Source organism: Melanerpes formicivorus, unplaced genomic scaffold (assembly GCF_026170545.1).
Source record: "Melanerpes formicivorus ecotype bairdi unplaced genomic scaffold, bMelFor1.0.p_v2 SCAF_14, whole genome shotgun sequence".
Lineage (NCBI taxonomy): Eukaryota > Metazoa > Chordata > Aves > Piciformes > Picidae > Melanerpes > Melanerpes formicivorus.
In genome coordinates, this window is record NW_027142366.1 from 11826175 (window position 1) to 11846685 (window position 20511).

Consider the following 20511-nt stretch of genomic DNA (forward strand, 5'->3'; position numbering starts at 1 on the left):
GGTGGAGTCCCCATCCCTGGAGGAGTTTCAAAGCCATAGAGATGTGGTGCTGAGGGCCACAGTTCAGTGGTGACCTGGTCAGTGCTGGAGTAAGCGTTTGACTCAGTGATTTAAAGGTCTCTTCCAAGCCAACCATTGTGTGATGACACATCAGGTGTTCACCCTTAGTGTAGAACACAGGTTTGCTGTCCTCCAGGTCTGTAGTTGTAGCTGGGGTTGTTGTCTTGTCTGTGACAAGCTTGCTGCTTGTCTCCTGCAGCAGCCCAAAGCTGGCTTGAAGCTTACAGCAGTGATCTGATGAAGAGATGTAAGAGAACTGTGAGACACAATTGCTGTCTGGAAGGGTGGCTGCTGCCCCTTCTTTCACCTTAGTCTGGCTTGGAATGCTTCATACATGTGTAAACCAAGAGCTTTGCATTTCCTAGCTTGCTTTCCCCCCACCCTGCTGGTTTCTGGTGGTCTAAGGGGAGTTCTCTCTGTGTCCAGGTGTTCTGGTCCTGTCTGCTAGCCTTAGTTGCAGGTTTTAGTGGTGAATGTGAGCAGTTGAATTGGGAAGGTGGGGAGAGGGCAGAGAGCAGTAGCACTGCTGTGCTTCGTTGGAGAGGAGGTAGGTTTGAGTGCTCCATGGTTCCTGGCAGCAGTCAGGACTCAGATGACATTTCAGCTGTTTCAGTTGCTTGAAATCTCATCCAGTTAAATCTGAGTCTGTGGCACAAAGGTTCTGTGTCTAAAGATAGTCCCAGAGTGTCTCTGGGCTCCTGTTTCTGTCCACTCTTCAGATGGTTTGGGTATTTTTAGCTTTGCCAGCTGGTTTACTCTTGGCTTGTGCCTTGAGCATCTAGTGGAGAAGTCCTGCTACTGCACTTCTGAGCTTCACCTGATGGCACAGATGAGCAGAGGTTGGAGGTGGTGGTGGTGGCACTCCAGCTGCAGGTTGTGTTGTCTGGATGGTATTAGCAGCTTGATCATGGAGTCGAGGGGATGGGGCCAGGCTCTTCTCTGCTGTGCCTGGCAGCAGGACAAGGGGCAGTGGGCACAAACTGGAACCCAGGAGGTCCCACCTGACCAGCAGGAGACAATTCTTTAGTGTGAAGACTCTGGAGCCCAGGAGCAGGCTGCCCAGAGGGGCTGTGGAGTCTCCTTCTCTGGAGGCTTTCAAAACCCATCTGGATGTGTTCCTGGGTGGTCCTGCTCAGGGTTTGGATTTGATCTCCATAGGTCCCTTCCATCCCCCACCATGCTGTGATTCTCTGCTGCTCTGGCTGGGCCTGGGTTCCTGTAGCTGGAAGAGGCTTGCCTGTGTGAAACACCTGATGCTCCTGGCTGTTGTTTCTTTTCCCCAGGTGCTATTTCAAGTGGTTTCAGGCTGGAAGAGTCTCCGTTTGTCCCCTATGACTTCATGAACAGCAGTAACTCACCAGCCAGTCCTCCTGGATCGATTGGGGATGGCTGGCCCCGTGCCAAATCGCCTAATGGCTCTAGCAGTGTTAATTGGCCACCAGGTGGGTGACACCCGGGGGCCTTGCTGCCCAGCTCTGCCCTCCGGCTGCCTGGGCTCTGCGTGGGGAGGGACCTAGAAATGGCCTGCAGAGAAGCATGAAGGGAGGGTTAGAGCAGGGCAGGACTGGGGGGAGGCTGAGAGAACTGGGGCTTTTTAGGCTGGAGAAGAGCAGCTTGAGGCAGAGAGCTTATCAGTGCTTCAAGGGTGGGTATCAGGAGGATGGGACCAGGCTTTGTTCAGTGGTGCCCAGTGAGAGGACAAGGGGCAAGGGGTGCAAAGTGGAACATCAGAAGTTCCATCTAAAAATGAGGAGGAACTTCTGTAGTTTAAGGGTGATGGAGCCCTGGAACAGGCTTCCCAGGGAAGTGATGGGAGTCTCCTTCTCTGGAGACATTCCAGCCCCACCTGGATGTGTTCCTATGTGACCTTCTCTAGGTGAATCTGCCTTGGCAGTGGGGCTGGACTCACTGTTCCCTCCAGGGGTCCCTTTCAGCCTTCTTCCCCTCCCTTGTGGTGGAGTCACCATCACTGGAGGTGTTTAGGAAGAGACTGCTGGGGTGCTTGGTGCCATGGTTTAGTTGATTAGATGGTGCTGGGTGATAGGTTGGACTCAATGATCTTGAAGGTCTCTTCCAACCTGGTCTGCTCTCCTCTGCTCTCCTCTGCTCTCCTCTGCTCTCCTCTGCTCTCCTCTGCTCTCCTCTGCTCTCCTCTGCTCTCCTCTGCTCTCCTCTGCTCTCCATGACTCTGTGGAAGCTGATAGCAGTAGTTTCATTGTACAAAGAGAAGTGAGAGAGGTTTTTGTCCTGGTAAGATGGGACCAGAGAAACTCGGAGGGAAGTGGGTAAAGTAAGAAGCCAGAGTGTTAACAGTGCTGCAGAGGGCTGGGATCTTCAGGCTGTAGGAGAGGTGTTGCTTAGACAGCTGTTTCCTGTCCATGAAAACAAGCAAAATGAGCTGCTTCTCTGAATCTGTTCCTAGAGTTCCGTCCTGGTGAGCCATGGAAAGGTTATCCAAACATCGACCCTGAAACTGACCCTTACGTCACTCCTGGCAGTGTCATAAACAATCTCTCAATTAATACTGTGCGGGAAGTTGACCACCTCAGGGACAGGAACAGTGGTATGTGGGGTGCTGCCTTCTCCAGCTAGTGCTGTGTTTACTTGGAGATGGGTTTGCCTCCCCCCCGTCTCCTTGTCCAAACATCTCTCTGCGTGGCGGATTGGCTGCCGCGGAGCTCATCCCTGGCTCGCGCGCCGCCGCTCGATGCAGCGCCGCAGCTGTGGCAGGAGTGCAGCCTGATCTCATCGTGTGCAGGGACAGGCAGAGCCTGGCAGCCACTGCAGCAGATGGAGCTGCCTCTGCTTGCAGCCAGTCTAGGGGGCTGGGGGCTCCTGGCTGTGCTTCTCAGCAGTGTCTTCGACAGCAGGGATTCTGCCCCTCAGCTGTGCTCTGCTGAGACCCCCCCTGCTGCGCTGGGGCCAGCTCCAGAGTCCTCAGCACAGGAAACAGGGACCTGTTGGAGCAGGGCCAGGGGAGGCCACAGCACTGCTGGGAGGGCTGGAAGCTCTCTGCTGTGAGGCCAGGCTGTGAGTTGGGGTTGTTCATCCTGGAGAAGAGAAGGCTCCAGGAGACAGCCTGGTGGCCTTTCAGGACTTCAAGGGGCTGAGCAGAAAGCTGGGGACAGACTTTTATGCAGAGCCTGATGTGACAGGACAAGGGGGGATGGTTTGAACTAGAAGAGGGAGATTGAGACTGGGAAGAAGGGAGAATTTTTTTTACAGTGAGGGTGGTGAGACAGTGGCCTAGGTTGCCCAGGGAGGTGGGAGATGCCCCATCCCTGCAGCCATTCCAGATGAGGCTGTTCAGGGCTCTGAGCAACCTGCTGTAGTTGGGGATGTCTCTGCTGACTGCAGAGGGTTTGGATTAGGTGACCTTCAAAGGTCCTTTCTCACCCAGACCAGTCTGGGATGGATGCCTTTTAGTTCTCCTGCATTTGTGCTGTGAGTGACTGCTGTCTGTGTCCCAGGGTCATCCTCATCTTTGAACACCACGCTGCCTTCAACTAGTGCCTGGTCATCCATTCGTGCCTCCAACTACAATGTTTCCCTCAGCAGTACAGCACAAAGCACTTCAGGTGAGGTCTGCTGCCGTTGCTCAGAGCTGGTGTCTCTTCCCCTGCTTCAGGGGGGTGTTAAATGCAGCTCTGAGGTCTCTGCTGTCCCTTCCCTGGTGTCAAAGGGGCTGTCCTGAGTTCACTCCGGTTTAGCAGCTTTCATCTGTAGCCAGGTGCCAGTTCCAGCAGCACACTGATGGTGGTTGTCTCTCTTTGTCTTTCAGTAGCCAGAAACAGTGATTCCAAATCAACATGGTCTCCTGGATCAGTCACTAACACCTCTCTGGCTCATGAGCTGTGGAAGGTCCCTTTGCCACCTAAAAGCATCACTGCTCCGTCCCGGCCCCCTCCGGGGCTAACAGGCCAGAAGCCACCGTTGTCCACTTGGGATAATTCCCTTCGTCTGGGTGGAGGATGGGGGAATTCTGATGCCAGATACACCCCTGGTAAGATGTCTGCCTGTCTGTGGACAGCCTATGGGCTTGTTGGCAAGCTGGGGAGTGTCCCACAGGTTTGGTTGGATGATCTGTCACCGTCAGCTGGCATCTGGAGCCAGCGCTGGGCTTGCCAAAAGCAAAGGCTGCTCTCTACATCTTGCACTGCACTGCAGCAGATGTCCTCCTGGGTGGGAGAGGGAAGGGACAGGTGTGTGTGCAGTGGCAGCACAGGTGACACTCTGGACTGCTCTGTCTTTAGTATGAGCCTTGCCTCCATGTGTTAGGGGCTTAGGTGTGAACACCGTTCCCTGTTCAGAGCAGCCCACACCAGAATGAGCTCCCTCAGGGCAGCTCAGCTCAGGCAGGCTCCAGACCTGTCCTGAGCTTGCAGAAGAGTCAGAACAAGTCTCTTTGTATTCTGGCTTCATTATCTGACCTCTGGCTGCATTTCCCTCATCAAAACACTTCAGAAGGTAAATGAACAGAGGGGATCCAGACATGGAGTCCTACAGCATCCCCAAGCAGCCTTGCGATGGCTCCGGGTCTGCAGAGGCCTGGCCCCGCCTGGGGTTTCCTTTGCTGTCAGTGCTGCTGTTGGCTGCCATGCAGCTTCTCATGCTCTTACACCCAGTGTGCAGGGTGGCAGGGCATTGACCCCTTCCTTTTCCCTCACTCAGGTTCAAGCTGGGGTGAGAGCAGCTCAGGGAGAATAACAAATTGGCTTGTTCTGAAAAACCTTACACCTCAGGTAAGGCTGCAGGGTGTGGGCGGGCACGAGGCAGGCTGGCAGAGGGCTCTGGGAGCCCAGCAGCTGCCCTGTGCTGGAGCTGGGGCTTTGCAGGAGCTGTCCTCATGTCCTGCCTTGGTTTCCTCCTCAGATTGATGGCTCAACCCTGCGTACTCTGTGCATGCAGCACGGCCCACTAATTACATTCCACCTTAACCTCCCACATGGGAATGCTTTGGTCCGTTACAGTTCAAAAGAAGAGGTAGTGAAGGCACAAAAATCTCTGCACATGTGAGTGCTTTCTTCTGTATCCACCCTGAATGTTACAGAGAAGTGTTTGGTGGGGTCTGAAGCGCTGCCCAGGGCTGCTACAGGTGCCACATCCTTTGTCTTCAGGTTTGGGCCCCTCACTCCAAGAGGGGCTGGTGGGGCAGGTCCAGGGAAGGGCAGTGAAGCTGGGGGAGGGTCTGGAGAACAGGGCTGGGGAAGAGCAGTTGAGGCATCTGGGGGTGTGTATTCCGGAGTAAAGGAGCCTGAGGGAGGACCTCATTGCTCTGTACTACTCCCTGAAGGGAGGCTGCAGCGAGGTGGGGGTTGGTCTCTTCTCCCTAGCCTGAGGTGATAGAAGGAAAGGAAATGGCCTGAAATTGTGCCAGGGGAGGGTTAGGTTGGACACGAGGAAGAATTTCTTCACTGTAAGAATGGTCAGGGACTGGAACAGGCTGCCCAGGGAGGTGGTGGAGTCCCCATCCCTGGAGGTGTTCAAGAAACCTGTGGCCATGGCACCTGGGGATGTGGTTTAGCGGCCTTGGTGGTGTTGGGTTGAAGGTCTGGGCTGGAGGAGGCCTCTGAGCATCCAGTCTAAGAGTTCGGTGATCCTCTCCACGGGGCTTGCGGCAGGGGTCTGCTGGCCTGGAGGGGAGGGTGGGGGTGCTGCCAGTGTCTGAAGTGGCTCTCATCCCCTGCAGGTGTGTTTTAGGGAACACTACCATCCTAGCTGAGTTTGCCAGTGAAGAGGAGATCAGCCGCTTCTTTGCACAAGGCCAGTCCCTGACTCCGTCTCCTGGCTGGCAGTCTCTGGGGTCCAGCCAGAGCCGACTCGGATCCATGGACGGTTCCCACTCGTTCTCAAACCGTAATGATCTAAATCACTGGAATGGTGCTGGGCTGTCGGGAACTAGCAGTGGAGACCTTCATGGCACTTCACTTTGGGGGAGCCCCAACTATTCCACGAGCCTGTGGGGCACCCCGAGCAGCAGTGACACCCGGGGAATCAGCAGCCCGTCCCCCATCAACGCTTTCCTTTCTGTTGACCACCTAGGTGGAGGTGGAGAGTCCATGTAAAAACCTTCCCCCTCCTCCTCCCCCCATCCCCCCCTCCCCCCACCTCCCGACCTCCCTTTGGGTTTTTTTTTCCAGCTGAGAAACTGTGACCTCAAGATGTAACAAAGCAGCACTAATTTGGACTTCTCACCTACAGCCAGGGGGGGTCACCTGTGGAAACAGTTACCTTTCTGCACATTTTCCACTTTGTTTTAGCCCAAAACATATCAGTTTGAATACTTGAATCATGCAGGCCAATAGTATAATGTGAAAAGAAAAGACAAGACAAGACAAGAAATGCTCTATATTTACACTTCCAGATAGTGCTATCCGTATGAAACCGCTTGGAATGAGCTCATCTGTGGCTGTTCATCATGGGTTTGAGTCTTCTGGGGTTTGTTCTTTTTCTTTTTGGGGGTGGTGTTTTTGTTTGGGTTTTGCTTTGGTTTTTTCCCCCCCCCCCCCCTTCATGTGTTGGATTCCATTGTAGTTTGGTTTGTTGTTTTTTTAGTTTCTCTTTTGTTTTGGGGTTGGGGTTTGGGGTTTTCAGTTTCCTTTCGGGGGGTGTGGGGGGAGGGGGCGGGGGTTTTCGTTTGGGTTTGGCCGACGTCGGAGTTTTCTGAGCTTTGTACCTTTGCACTGAATGATGTCCTCTCTGTCCCAGTTGGCACCAGGGAGGGGAGGCAGCAGTTCATGTGTAAATGTTTACTCAAGGATGTCCCTTAACTTACAGGCAGTTTTGTGCTCTCTACTATTGCCTTGCTGTATTGCCTACCTTCTCGTGCTGTCCGTGGCGTTGAAAGATCCCAGTTCCCCCAGGATGCTGACCCAGCGTTAATGAATGAAAGTATTGCACCAGTTGTTGTTCTTCTTCTTCTTCTTCCTCTTGGGTTTTTTCCCCCCATCCTCTCCCTCCTCCCCCTCCCCTCTCCCCCCCCCCCCAAAACTTTGCTTTTATTTTTGCCATGTATTAAAGAAGAAAAAAACAACAAACAAAAAAAAAGAACCCAACCCACCACAACTAAAGAATTTTAGCTCTGCAGTTGAAAGTAAATGATTAAAAGAAACAGAAAAAAAAAACACCAAAAAAAAAGGAAAAAAAGGTAAAAAAAGACAAAAAAAAAAAGACAAAAATAGAACACAAAACAAAACTGTGGCCACAGCTGTGACTTTGCAAACCCAGCCTGCAAGCCAGGGGGGGTCCTGCACTTTCAATAGGCTTTCAATATTATTTTTGTTGTTGTTGTCGTCGTCGTTGTTTGGTTTTTTGGAGGTGCCTGTGGTTGGGAACCACCTCCTTGTTTACAGACTATTTTCATTTATTATTGTTTGGTTGGTTGGGTGGTTTGGGTTTGGGGTTTTGGGGTTTGGGGTTTGTTTTTTTTTGTTCGGTTTTGTTTTGGAGAATAAAAATAAAGAAGAAAATGTTTAAAAAAAAAAAAAAAAAGGAAAAAAAAAATGTTTACTCTTCCATCATTTAGAAAAAAAAACTAAATGAAAAGGCAAAAAAAAAAAAAAGAAAGAAAGAAAAGAAAGAAAAAAAAAAAATAAAGGTGAGTGAAGAAAAAGAGGAGGGGGGAAAAAAATGGTTAAAAAAAATAAATAAGAGAAAAATGGAAAGAAAACCACAAAAAAGAAAGGAGGGAAAGAAAAAGGAAAGGGACAAAAAAAGGAAGGAAAGAAAAAAAGGAAAGAAAAAAGAAAGGAAATTAAAAAATATAAAATAAAAAAAGGAAAGGAAAAAAAAGGAAAGAAAAAAGAAGGAGAAAAAAAAGGAAAGAAAAGAAACAGAAAAATATGAAAAATATTGAAGAAAAAGAGAGAAAAGAAAAATATTAAAGATTTTTTTTTAAAAGGAAAGCAAAAGATTTTAAAAGAAGATTTTAAGCAGAAAAGGAAAAGGGTTTAAAGAGAAAAGGAAAAGATTTTAAGCAGAAATGGGAAAGGGTTTAAAGAAAAGGAAGAGGGTTTAAAAAGAAAAGGAAAAGATTTAAAGCAGAAAAGGAAAAGATTTTAAGCAGAAATGGAAAAGGGTTTAAAGAAAAGGAAAAGGGTTTAAAAAGAAAAGGAAAAGATTTAAAGCAGAAAAGGAAAAGTTTAAAAAGAAAGGGAAAAGATTTTAAGCAGAAAAGGAAAAGGGTTTAAAAAGAAAAGGAAAAGGGTTTAAAAAAAAGGAAAAGGGTTTAAAAAGAAAATGAAAAGATTTAAAGCAGAAAAGGGTTTAAAAAGAAAAGGAAAAGGGTTTAAAAAGAAAAGGAAAAGGGTTTAAAAAGAAAAGGAAAAGATTTAAAGCAGAAAAGGAAAAAGGTTTAAAAAGAAAGGGAAAAGATTTAAAGCAGAAATGGAAAATATTTAAAGCAGAAAAGGAAAAGGGTTTAAAAAGAAAAGGAAAAGGGTTTAAAAAAGAAAGGAAAAGGGTTTAAAAAGAAAGAAAAAAAAAGGGTTTAAAAAGAAAAGGAAAAGGGTTTAAAAAGAAAAGGAAAATATTTTGAGCAGGAAAGGAAAAGATTTAAAGCAGAAAAGGAAAAAGGTTTAAAAAGAAAAGGAAAAGATTTAAAGCAGAAAAGGAAAAGGATTTAAAAAGAAAAGGAAAAGGATTTAAAAAGAAAAAAAAGGGTTTAAAAAGAAAGGATTTAAAAATAAAAGAATTAGGAAAAAAAAAGGTTTAAAAAAAAGGAAAAATTTAAAAATAATAAAAAAAATAAAAATTATTAAAAGTGTTTAAAAAAAAAGGAAAGAAAAATAAAACTATTTTAAAGAAAGATGCTTTTATCTCTGGGAATAATGAACAGTGTTTGGCCATGTCCTTTTTGGTTTTGTTTTTTTTGGTTTTCTAGTCCTGTATCCTAAATCAAAGAGCATGGCTCTCAGGAAAACCAGTTCCCCCAGCTGAACAAAACAACAGAAAAACGATAGAAAAACTGACCAAAAAAAATTTAAAACAAACAAAAAAATAATAAAAAAATATAAAATCAACTCCTTGTAGTTTGTAGAAAGAGAAACAAAACAAAACAGCTTAAAGAAAGACGAAAAAACACCAACTCGACTTTTAGCACTGATCGCTCTTATTGCTCTGTAAGACTTTTCTCTGCCAAAAAAAAACAAAAGAGACGTTAAAAAAAGAGAAGAAATCTGCTTGAAGCTCTGGAGTTTGACCGTTCTGCTTTCTTGTCCTTAGTGGTGAGTGGTGGTGGTGGTGCTGGTGGTTTGCTGATGATCTGTAGCTCCCTTGTCTTCCCCGCCCCCCCCCCCCCCCCCCCCGCCAATCCCCCTTTCCCCTCCCCTCCTTGGCCCCGCAGCGGCTCCGTTCCTCGCTCTCTGTGACTGTGTTGCCGTTAAACTCTGTCGTACCTTAAAAGCCCACCCGAACTATGCAGACTGTAACCAACCTCTGGGGGCTTGCAGCAGCCTTCGGGTTGGACCCCGACTCGGAGCTGGCTCTTGCAAAAGTGTAACGAGTTACATCTCCCTTTGTGTTTTCTTTTTTTTGGGGGGGGGAGAGGGGGGCTGTGTTTTGCCACGCAAAAGTGGGGTGGGGGTGGGGTTGTAGCTTTTGTTTGGGGGCTGTTATTCCCCCCCCCCCCCCCCCCCCCCCCGCCTCCTCAATGAAGCTTGGCTGGTCCATGAGCTTTTTCTTTTTGTTGGTTGATGTTCGTTTGGTTTTTTTCTCAAGACCAGGCAAGGGTAAAAACAAAAAACAAAATAATAAAAGAAAAAAAAAAAGGAAAAAGTTATAAAAAGACTAAAAAAAGAAAGAAAGAAAGAAAGAAGAAAAGAAAGGAGGAAAAAATAAACCCACCGAGCTGGACCAGCGCAGCACTCGCCATCATTTCATTGCCTTGATTCTAACTGTTTCCTTGTGTCTGACGATGCAAAAGAAGTCAGTGGCTTTTTTAACTGTTTACAAATAGAATGTGATTGTAAAATGTACAGTTTGGTTGTGTTTGGACTATGAAGTTTTGGGTTTTTTTTTTTGGGGGGGTGGGGTTGTTTTGGTTTGGGGTTGGGTTTTGGGTTTGGTTCTTTTTTCCCCCCTCCAGATATGAATAAAAAAAGACAAAAAAATCATGATGTTTTTGGCTGCTCAGCATAGAGCTGTCTGGTTTGGTCCTTCTTCTTGTTGGTGTTGTTCTCATGGGGCTTTTCTTTGTAGGCTCTTTTCTATGGGAAGATCTCCAACACACACACCCCCAGATGATACAGTAGCTCTGTTAGAATAGAGGAGTTTGGAGCCCAGCCCTGTGAGGAGAGGCTGAGGGAGCTGGGGTTGCTTAGCCTGGAGAAGAGGAGGTTCAGGGGAGACATTATTGCTGCCTACAACTCCCTGAAGGAAGGTTGTAGACAGGCAGGGGCTGGGCTCTTCTCCCAGGCAAGCAGCACCAGAACAAGAGGACACCATCTCAAGCTGTGCCAGGGGTGGTTCAGACTGGATGTTAGGAGGAAATTCTACACCGAGAGAGAGATTGCCCATGGGAATGTGCTGCCCAGGGAGGTGGTGGAGTTGCCATCATTGGAGGTGTTTAGGAGGAGACTTGAGAGGGTACTTAGTTGCCTGGTTTAGTTGATTAGATGGTGGTGGATGATAGGTTGGAAAAGATGATCTTGAAGGTCTCTTCCAACCTGGTTTATTCTAAGAATAGAATAGGAGTAGAATGGAGTGGAGGGGAATAGAATAAACCAGGTTGGAAGAGACCTTCAAGATCATTGAGTCCAACCTATCACCCAACACCATCTCATCAACTAAACCATGGCACCAAGCACCCCATCCAGTCTCTTCCTAAACACCTCCAGGGATGGGGACTCCACCACCTCCCTGGGCAGCACATCCCAATGGCCAATCACTCTCTATGTAGAATTTCTTCCTAACATCCAGTCTAGGTCTGTTCCACTCCCTACCTCCCTGAGTTTTGTTGTTTTATTTTTTTCTTCTAGCAAACCCCTGGTTTTATCCCAGGTGGCCAAGAGGGTCAATGGCATCCTGGCCTGCATCAGGAACAGTGTGGCCAACAGGAGTGGGGAGGTTGTTCTGCCCCTGGACTCAGCACAAGCAATAAAACTTCATGTAGACTTTTAAAGGTCAAATATGTGTTTTATCTCCTAGGCTGGAAAAACCCCGTGCAGTGCTACAGGCTGGGGACAGAGTGGCTGGAGAGCAGCCAGGCAGAATGGGACCTGGGGGCACTGGTTGGTAGTAGGCTGAACATGAGCCAGCAGTGTGCCCAGGTGGCCAAGCAGGCCAATGGCATCCTGGCCTGCATCAGGAACAGTGTGGCCAGCAGGAGCAGGGAGCTCATTCTGCCCCTGTGCTCAGCACTGGTTAGGCCACACCTTGAGTCCTGTGTCCAGTTCTGGGCCCCTCAGTTTAGGAAAGATGTTGAAGTGCTGGAAGGTGTCCAGAGAAGAGCAACAAAGCTGGGGAGGGGTCTGGAGCACAGCCCTGTGAGGAGAGGCTGAGGGAGCTGGGGTTGCTTAGTCTGGAGAAGAGGAGGCTCAGGGGAGACCTTCTTGCTCTCTACAACTCCCTGAAGGGAGGTTGTAGCCAGGAGGGGGTTGGTCTCTTCTCCCAGGCAAGCAGCACCAGAACAAGAGGACACAGTCTCAAGCTATGCCAGGGGAGGTTTAGGAAGAAGTTCTTCCCAGCAAGAGAGTTTGGCCATTGGAATGTGCTGCCCAGGGAGGTGGTGGAGTCACCATCCCTGGAGCTGTTTAGGAAGAGCCTGGATGGGGTGCTTGGTGCCATGGTTTAGTTGATTAGATGGTGCTGGGTGATAGGTTGGACTCAATGATCTCAAAGGTCTTTTCCAGTCTATCCTATCCTATCCTATCCTATCCTATCCTATCCTATCCTATCCTATCCTATCCTATCCTATCCACAGCTCTGCTTTATATTCTAGTGGAGAGCTCCTTTCCAGGAGGAGAGGAGAGCCTTAAGTGTGAAAAAGAAACGCAGCTTTGCTTTTTCCTTTTCTATTGGAGCCCCTTTGGGGACCCCCTTGCCCTCCAGCTGCCCAAACACTGCCCCCCCACACACACCCCATTTGTGCCCAGCTAGAGATGCTCAAGAGGACACCTGCAAAGGAGGAGAGCATTCTGGAAAATAAACTTTAATGCTGACAAGGTCCTGGTGTTGGAATCGATACCGCATTGCCAGGGACCGTGGCGGACGATGCAGCGGCGCTCACCTTGTGCCCGGGGGCTCGGCTCAGCTCAGCTCTGAACTGGCTGCAGGGCAGCAGCCCCTGTGCGTACAGGAGACATCCAAACAGCTCCCAGCTGCTGGATGTGAGGCCTCAGGTCTGTGGGCTGCCAGCTCCGTGTGTTCCTGGACACCGCTCTGTAAGCAACCAGCTCTGCCCACGCTGTCCCCGGCCAAAGCCTGGCTCCTGGGGGCTGCTCCCAACGTGGTGCTGCAAACCTTGGCAGATGGCCCTGGGGGCCCTGCCCGGGGTGGAGCTGACATCACACCTGCCTCTATTGTATTGTCCAAGTGTTTGAGATCCCTTCACCCAGCTTGGTAGGTGGAAGTAAAATGTGGTTGGTTTGAAAAGCTGAACCTTGTCCTGCCCCTGCCTCCAGGCCGTGGCCTTCAGGCCGTCCAGCTCCTCTCCAGGTTGCCCAGCTCCATCCCCTCGCAGTAGGAGTGAGGCCGCCTGGCTTTGTGCTGTGGAGAGAGAGGTTCTGTCTCATGCCACACGCCTGCTGCCCTCCAGCCAGGCTCTCAGCACTGCCTCTGAGCCTGCTGTCACCCTCCCACCATGCAGTGGCATCTGCACCCTGGTGCTGGAGAGGGTGGGCACGACCCTTTCCACCCTCCCACACCTACAGACCCAAAGCCAGGGCCCCAGCACTGCACTCACGGGTCGCTGCCTGGACAGCTGGTGGAGGAGGGGAAATGGTGTCCACTGCAGGGGCTCCATGGGCCAGCTCGACACCGAGATGTCACTGGCCTTCCCCGAGTCCACCATGGGGTCATTCATGCTGCTGGAGCTTGTGTCCCACTCGTAGTGGAAGCTGGGAAGACAATTAATTGGTCATTCAAAGAAGGGGGAAGAGGGCAAGAAAGCCAAGGTGCTGCTGCAGCAGCAGCCTGGGGAGCTTGGGAGCAGGACCCTGCTGGCAGGGCTTTGGTTCCCACGGGTGAGGAGCTGGCTGCTGTGCCTGGCTCTGCCTGCAAACGGCTCTCAGTCCCCAGAGCAGCACGGGCAGTTGCTCCCCAGCCATGACTGAGCTCCTGGCTTGCCTGGCTGCAGACTGGGAATTTCCAGGGCCCTTTTTCCATTTACACCCCTGGTAGCTGATTGTGAAACTCACACAGCCACAGTTTCCTGCAGATGTGAACCCTGCTCCCGTTAAACCAGCTCCCACCACACAGAGCTCCTGGCAGGGAAGAACCCACTCCTTTCTCCTTGCCCACCAAAGGACCCTGCAGCTTTTAAGCTCCTAGGTGCTGCCCATCAGCTCAGGGGGACCAGCACGTGGCTGGCAGTGGCTGCAAGGTGCAGAGGTGCCAGGCCAGGCTGTGGTGCCTCACAAATCCCCATGCTCCTCTGCTTACAGATTCAGGCTGCATTGGGTTGGAGAGGACCCTCCAAGGTCATCTTGTCCCAACTACCCTGCACTCAGCAGGGACACTTCCAACTGGATCAGACTGCCCAGGGCCACATCAAGTCTGAGTTTGAATGTCTCCAGGGATGGAGTCTCAACCACACCCCTGGGCAGCCTGTTTCAATGTCTCACCACCCTCATTGTGCAGAACTTCCTCCTGATGCCCAACCTAAATCTGCCCTGCTCCACTTTCAAACCATGGTCCCTTGTCCTATCCCCACAGGCCCTTCTGAGGAGCCCCTCCCCAACCTTCCTGCAGGTCCCCTTTGGATAGTGAAATGCAGCTCTAAGGTCTCCCTGGAGCCTTCTCTTCTCCGGGCTGAACGGCCCCAACTCTCCCAGCCCATCCCCACAGCAGAGGTTCTCCGGCCCTCTGATCATCCTCGTGACCCTTAAACCCCCCAGGCGCGGGGAGGGGGAGGTTGGCAAACCTGGGCTGGCGCAGCGGGCGGGCAGGCAGATCAGGGTGCTGCTGCTTGGTGCCATCGGCTGTGCCCGAGTCCTCCTGGCAGCCGCAGCAGCCGGCGTCCAGGACCTGCAGGTGAAGCAGCTCCTCCGAGGTGCTGAAGGCCGGGTTGTCCAGGGAGCTGGCCGAGGGCAGCCAAGAGCGCGACCAGTACTGCGCCGAGACATCGTCCAGCCGGCAGAACCGCCGGTAGCTGCGGGCACAGGGGGTGGCTGTGGCGGTGCCAGGGACACCGGGGCACGCACAGCTGCAGGGACTGCTCCACGAGCACGGCTTGCAGGCGTCCACCCGAACTGGCCAGCGCTGGGACTGGGTGGGGACGGAGCCGTGACACCAACCAAGGGCTGCGGCTGCTGGGGTGGTTTCCTCGGGAACGATCCCCACGGCCCCTTACGCAACACCCTGTCCTGGAGGGCAGCGGGGCCAGGACCGGGTGGCCCCCAGCCCAGGGGAGCTGCATTGGTGGGGCTGTGCTGGAGCCCAGCTCCCCACCCACAGCCCTCCCAGTGTGCCCAGCCCAGGCAGCTGGGACACTGCTCAGCAAACAAGTCCTGTGCTCTCCACAGGGAGGTCTCTGGAACCATGACAGGCCGAGAGGAACCAACCCCAGGCTGCCCCAGCGGGGGTTTGGGTTGGACATGAGGACCAATTTCTTGCCCTTAAGAGCTGTCAAAGCCTGGCCCCGGGCAGTGGTGGAGTCCTCATCCCTGGAAAGGTTTCAAAGCCACGGAGATGTGGTGCTGAGGGCCATGGTTTGGTGGTGACCTGGCAGTGCTGGGGTAATTAAAGGCTGGACGTGATGGTCTTAGAGGGAACTGTTCTGTGCATGGGCCGACAGCAGCAGAGTCCTGTGTCTCTCCACCACAGGCAGTGTTCATTGCCTCAGGCCACAGCACTCGGGCGCAGCCATGGCCCCACTTAGCCCTGCAGCCTCCATCATCCCTTTCCTGCCTGCACACCGGTTCCCTGTAGCCAGCGAGCATGCCCTGGGCACCGCTGGCACAGCCAGATGCACGTGGACCACCCATACCCAGACAGTGGCACTGCCAGGTCTCCACGAGGTGCTGGGGTCAGCCCCTCCTAGCCCCTACACGTGCTCCCCCCTGCCCCGACACCTCCTGCGTGCCGCTATCGGCCCCCGCAGGGTGTTTGTCTTGGCAGAGCTCAGCCCGTCCCAGCCCTGCTCCACACCCAGCCCCACTCCACACCCAGCCCCGGCCTTCCCTGAGTCCTGGTGGGCGCCACGCGTGGGGCCAGAGCTGCTGCCCACTGCCTCCCTCTAGAGCCACGCTGCCCCCTGCGCCCTCATGCCCCCCGCCCCCTCATGCCCCCCACCTGCTGCGGGTCTGGTCAGCCCTGGCCTCCAGCAGCAGCACCTTGAAGCGCCGGATAGCGACGGCGGCGATGACGGCGGCCAGGAGAACGATGCTGAGCAGGATGCCCGCGGCCATGCCCAGCAGGCTCTGCTGTGTCACTCGGTAGTCACAGCGCAGCCCCACGAACCAGAAATCGCTGCCAACGGGGCACCTGTGCCAAGGGGGAGCATCAGCTGCCGCGGGGGACAGCGCCTGTCACCCTGGGGCTGCTCTGGGGACACTCACTGGCAGAGGGGCCCGCGGCCCCGGGGGTGGGTGCAGATGCCATGGTTCTTGCAGTAGTCACGGTGGCACAGCGAGGTGCAGGTGGCATTCCTGCCCTCACTGACCACGCAGACGAAGCCGTCCCGGCAGGAGAAGAGCACAGAACAGGGGTCCAGCGGCCACCCTGCAGAGGTTGGGGGGGGGATCAGGCTTTGCCACCCCTCCCCACCGCGCAGAGATAGGGCCAGGCAGGTGCCCAGCCCCCGACCGGCCCCAGGAGGCTCTGGTGATGGCACAGCCCCATCCAGACCCCACACTCACCCAGAACCACGTTGCTCAGGACAGGGGCAGTGCCCACCACCAGCTCTGTCTGAGCACCACCAGAGCCCAGCACGGCATCGAGGAGCTCGCCCAGCCCTGGCACCAGCACCTGCTCTGCTGCGAAGAGTGCATCGTACTCCAGCACCACGCTGCCCTCCCTGCAGGGACGCCCACGATGTGTCTGGGAAGGCTCAGACCCTCCAGGGCCAGCACCCCTCAGCGTGAGGGTCCCCACGTCCCCCGTGACAAGGAGCATCCGGGGGCTGTGCCGGCACCCACCTGATGCCCGTCACCTCCAGCCGCAGGAACCCTGGCACCGCCGCGAAGAGGGGCGAGACCTGTGCAGGGGGGAAGCTGAGCGATGCGGGGCGGCCCCCGGCCCCCTCCCGGCGCCCCCGGCCCACACTCACCGTCCGGTTGAAGCTATGCAGCAGCCCCTGGCGCTCCCGGGACGCCGGGTCCCGCAGGGCGGGGACGAAGCCCATGTCCAGCACCAGCTCACAGGGGATGCGCAGGAGGGAGGCTGAGGGGCGAGAGGTGAGGGGCGGCACAACAGAGCCCTGCACTGCTCACCCCGGTGGCCACTACCAATGCTCCCCTATCCCCCCAGCCCCCCCCACTCCCCGCTCAGGCTGATGGCTCCCGGCTCCTCTCCTCCTCCGCGCAGTGCCCTGGCAGAGCGTCCCGGAGCCCCAGACCCACCTCTCAGGACAGGCGGCTGATCCTCCACGACGAACACCCGGGGCGCCGGCGTCACTCGCAGGGTGCCAGCGCCCGGCCGCCCTCCGGGGCTGCTCGATGGCTGCGCCGGGTCTGTGTCCCCGGCAGCTGAGGGGAACCCGGGATCCCCACGATGGGCCAGGGTGCCGGGGCGGTGGGTGGGCTGCTGGGGGAGCTCTGTCACCGCGGTACGCAGATGAGTTGGCGGCCCCCGTGTCAGCCCTGCCACATCCCCCCGCAAGACCACAGCGCTGGGCTCTGGCGTGGCGGCCCCCTCGTCCCCGCGGGGAGCTCGGATGGTGGCGGTGGTGACATCAGGAGCTGCGGCTGATGCCAGGGAAGATGCAGGCTGAGACGGAGCTGGCTGCTGGAGGGGCCCAGGGGCTGCTGTGGGTGCCAGGCTGTCCGGCTGCCAGCTTGGTGGGGCAGTCACTGCCCAGAGCCCAGCATCACCCACCAGGATTTGGGGGCTCTCAGCAGGATTCCCCCCTGAGCCAGCCTGGGGCAGCTGATACCCTGGGGATGGCCTTGCCACAGGGGTGCCCGCAGCAGGGCTGAGCCCCGGGACCCCTGTGGAGGGCTGTGGGGTGGGTGATGGGGGTGCTGCAGAGCTGTTGGTTGGAGCTGGCTGTCGGGACAGGGGCACGGGGGAGGACTCCGGGCTGGTGTAGGGCATCTTGCCCTGTGCCACTGCAGTGCTGCTGGGGGTCACCGAGGTAGGGGGCTGCCCTGCCATGGCTGGCAGCTGCCAGGTCTGGTCCAGAGGGACATGGCTGTGCTCAGGGGGACCCGTGGTCGGGTCCAGAGCTCTCTCCAGGCCAGAAGATGTCATCCCTGGGGTGCCAGCCATGGCAGTGGGGACAGGCAGCCCCGACCCCTTGCCTGCAGCTGGCAGAAAGGTTTTGCCTGTGCCCATGGCTGGCTGGGCTGTGCTGGCCATAGGACCCCCATGGCCACCAGCCCCCAGAGAGGAGTGAGGGGCAGAGAAGGGACCCTGCTGGTCAACATCCCCCCACGTGGGGCTCAGCACCCTTTGCAGTTCCCCTGCCACGGGTGACGTCCCCACCGTGCCCAGGGCAGGGCTATCGGCAGCTGGAGCAGTGCTCGGACGGGTCCCTGGATTGCTGCCACCCAGCAGGATGGTGGCACCCAGACCCTCCCCAGCCCATGGTTCTGGGGATGAGGGTCCGTGTGAGCCCCCCTGCCTATGCACAAGCCCTGTCCCCGTGGGGCTCCCTCCTGGCAGGGTGCTGGAGGGCTCCCACTGTCCCCCAGCAGAGCTGGGCACCGTCGTGAAGGATGGCAAATGCGAGAGGGTCCTCTGTGGGGCTGTGGCACCTTCTGCTGTCACATGTGCCCCAGGGGCAGTCCCAGGGGCAGACCCCACGGCAGGAGCAGTGCCCAGCTCCAGAGGCACTGGGGCAGGAGTTGGACGGTCGCTGCCCACAGCTGCCAGCTCAGCAGTGCCTGCAGAGAGCCCCAGGCTCTCGGTGGCTGTCCCCTCCTGTGCCACAGGCGTCGACCCCTCCCCACCTGCCCGGGGACCTCCAGGGTTCCCCTGTGGGCTGGGGAGCTCGGCAGTCCCGGTGTGAGTCTCAGGGGAGGGCAGCAGCTCAGTCTCTGTCCGCAGCTGCCCCACAGCCTCTGGTGTTGGTGCCTGCCCCGTGCCAGCTTCTTGCTCTGGATCTACAGTCAGACGCAGAAGGAGAGGGATGCTGAGCAGGGCTGACCGCAGCTGGCACCCCACAGGTGCCAGCTTGCCACTCTGGGCCCCAGCATGCCCAGTGAAAGGCAGCAGGAGGGACAGTCCCAGCCCGCTGGTACCTGTCTGGCAGCGCTCCCCCGTCACAGTCCCCAGGCGGGCACAGGGGATGGCAGTGCCCAGCGTGGGGCCCGTTTCACTGCCAAGACTGGGGCAAAGCCACGAGCAGCACTCCACGATCACTGAGGAGAGAGGGGAGTGGGCAGCGTGCACCGGTGTGGGGCATCACGCACCGGCACTGGGCACCGGCACCGGACACGCCCCCCCCCGCCCCCCCCCCCAGGCTGCGGGCACAGGCTGGGAGGCTTTGCACTCCCCACTGCTACCCGCAGGCAGCTCTGCCCAGGAGATGCTGGGGAGTCACCCAGACCCGGCTGGACTCCACCTGCCTGCATCCCAACAACAGAACCAAACCCAGTCCCACCGGACCACGTGCTGGGAGCGCCGGGATCGCCCTGGCCCAGCCATCGCCCGGCAGAGTCGCCATGTGCCGGCGCTGGCACCGCCAGGTCCCCGGGCAGGGCACCGCACCAGCGCCAGGCCGGTGCCGGACTGGTGCCAGGGCAGCGCCAGGCCGGTGCCGGACTGGTGCCGGGACGCCGGGTGCCCGCTGTGGCCCCGGCCGCTCTCCGGGGGGTGCGGGCGGCTCAGCGGGCAGCGGGGCCGGGGCCGCCCCTCTCCCCGCGGGCACAGTGCTCCCCGCTGCGTGCCCGGTACCCGCTCTCCACGGCCACATCCCCGCGGGGGGCCGCTGACGCCCACCGCAGCCCGCCCCGGTGCAGCCGGGGAGCCCAGCCCCGCCCGAGCCCGGTGCCGATACTGGCTCCGCCGCAGCCCCCGGACCCGGTATCTCCCACCGAGGCACCGTGCCCGCCCCGCCCGCCCTGCCCGCCGCGCCAGTCGCCCTCCCGGCCGTGCCGCCGCCACCGGAGGGGTGGAAGCGGCGGCCCCCGGTGCTCACCTGCGGCGGCCAGGAGCCGCGGGAACCAGGAGAACCGGAGCCGAGGCCGGTACCGCTCCATGGCGCTGCCGAAGAGGCGGCAGGAAGCCCCCGCCCGCCCCCGCTGCGGCGGGGCGGAGGCACCGGGGAGCCGCAGCCCCCGGCCCGGTCCCGCCCCACCGGTACCGGCACCGGCCCTGCTGCTCCACCCACCGGGCCCGGCGGCGTCTGCGGACCCCGGGGAGCATCGGGCGGGTCGGGGCTCGCCGGGCGCAGAGACCACTAAGGGACCCGGCCCCCATCCCTGGCCGCGGCTCGGAGCGGTCCCGCAGGGTCAGGCACCGAGCACCGGCACGGCGTGGGGCCGGGCCGCTCGCTGCTCCGCAGGCTTCCCACCGCGCTCCTCCAGCGCCATCAGCCCAGAAAAGCCCCCCGGGGACTGCGGGGCCTTGCCCCTGCCCCAGGCTGTCCCCAGGGCCACCCCCAATCCTGCCCAGCTCTGCCCCAGCCTGGCCCCATCCTCCTGCCCCCCACCCTCCATCTCTTGCTGAACACTGATCAGATCCCCTCTGGGGCTGCTCTTTTCGGGGTTCAACAGCCCCAGGGCTCTCAGCTTTTCCTCCTCACAGAGATGCTCCAGGCCCCTCACCATCCACTGGACTCTCTCCAGTAGTTCCTTATCCCTCTTGCACTGTGGAGCCCAGAACTGGACCCAGGACTGCAGCTGTGTCCTCAGTGGGGCAGAGCAGAGAGGAAGAACCTCCTGGCCCTGCAGCTGTGAGCAGCAGTGAGGAGCTCCCGGGGGCCTTTCTCACAGCGAAAGTGAAACTTGGCTCCTGGAGGCCAGGGCTGCCCTGGCTGGGAAGCCTCGGCACGGGGCTGGGGGGTTCAGAGGAGCAGTTCCAGGGGAAGCCCCAGGAACACCCTCCCCATGGTCTGGCCCCACAGGCTGCCCAGCAGAGCCAGCTCTGCCCTCCATCCTCTGCCGGCCCTGTTGCCGGGAGGAGCTGTTA

At 56.3% G+C, this 20511-nt stretch overlaps 2 protein-coding genes across 9 annotated transcripts in view; one reads left to right on the top strand and one right to left on the bottom strand.

Annotated features, from left to right (window-relative positions):
* The window catches only part of TNRC6A (trinucleotide repeat containing adaptor 6A), a 57370-nt gene extending 49786 nt beyond the window's left edge, over positions 1–7584 (top strand). For 4 of the 8 annotated variants that reach the window (XM_068147037.1, XM_068147041.1, XM_068147040.1 and 1 more), the window contains 7 exons: positions 1344–1502; positions 2483–2623; positions 3531–3638; positions 3842–4063; positions 4732–4802; positions 4933–5072; positions 5750–7583. In XM_068147037.1, the coding sequence (XP_068003138.1) occupies positions 1344–1502; positions 2483–2623; positions 3531–3638; positions 3842–4063; positions 4732–4802; positions 4933–5072; positions 5750–6125 (1217 nt within the window). In that variant the 3' untranslated portion in view covers positions 6126–7583. Of the gene's footprint in view, positions 1–1343; positions 1503–2482; positions 2624–3530; positions 3639–3841; positions 4064–4731; positions 4803–4932; positions 5073–5749 lie in introns of all 8 variants that reach the window. The other 4 variants (XM_068147038.1, XM_068147043.1, XM_068147042.1 and 1 more) reach the window with 2 other exon arrangements.
* A 4616-nt stretch (positions 7585–12200) lies between these two features.
* On the bottom strand, positions 12201–19604 carry LOC137445566 (collagen alpha-2(I) chain-like). Its single transcript, XM_068147407.1, has 11 exons — positions 19520–19604; positions 18621–18740; positions 16779–18482; positions 16487–16599; positions 16356–16414; positions 16077–16234; positions 15777–15939; positions 15511–15702; positions 14141–14368; positions 12962–13115; positions 12201–12765 (listed from the first exon to the last, which is right to left on the bottom strand). The coding sequence occupies exons 1-11, from the start codon at positions 19578–19580 to the stop codon at positions 12691–12693; spliced, it is 3027 nt and encodes a 1008-aa protein (XP_068003508.1). The 5' UTR covers positions 19581–19604; the 3' UTR covers positions 12201–12690.
* Between the last annotated feature and the right edge of the window lie 907 nt (positions 19605–20511).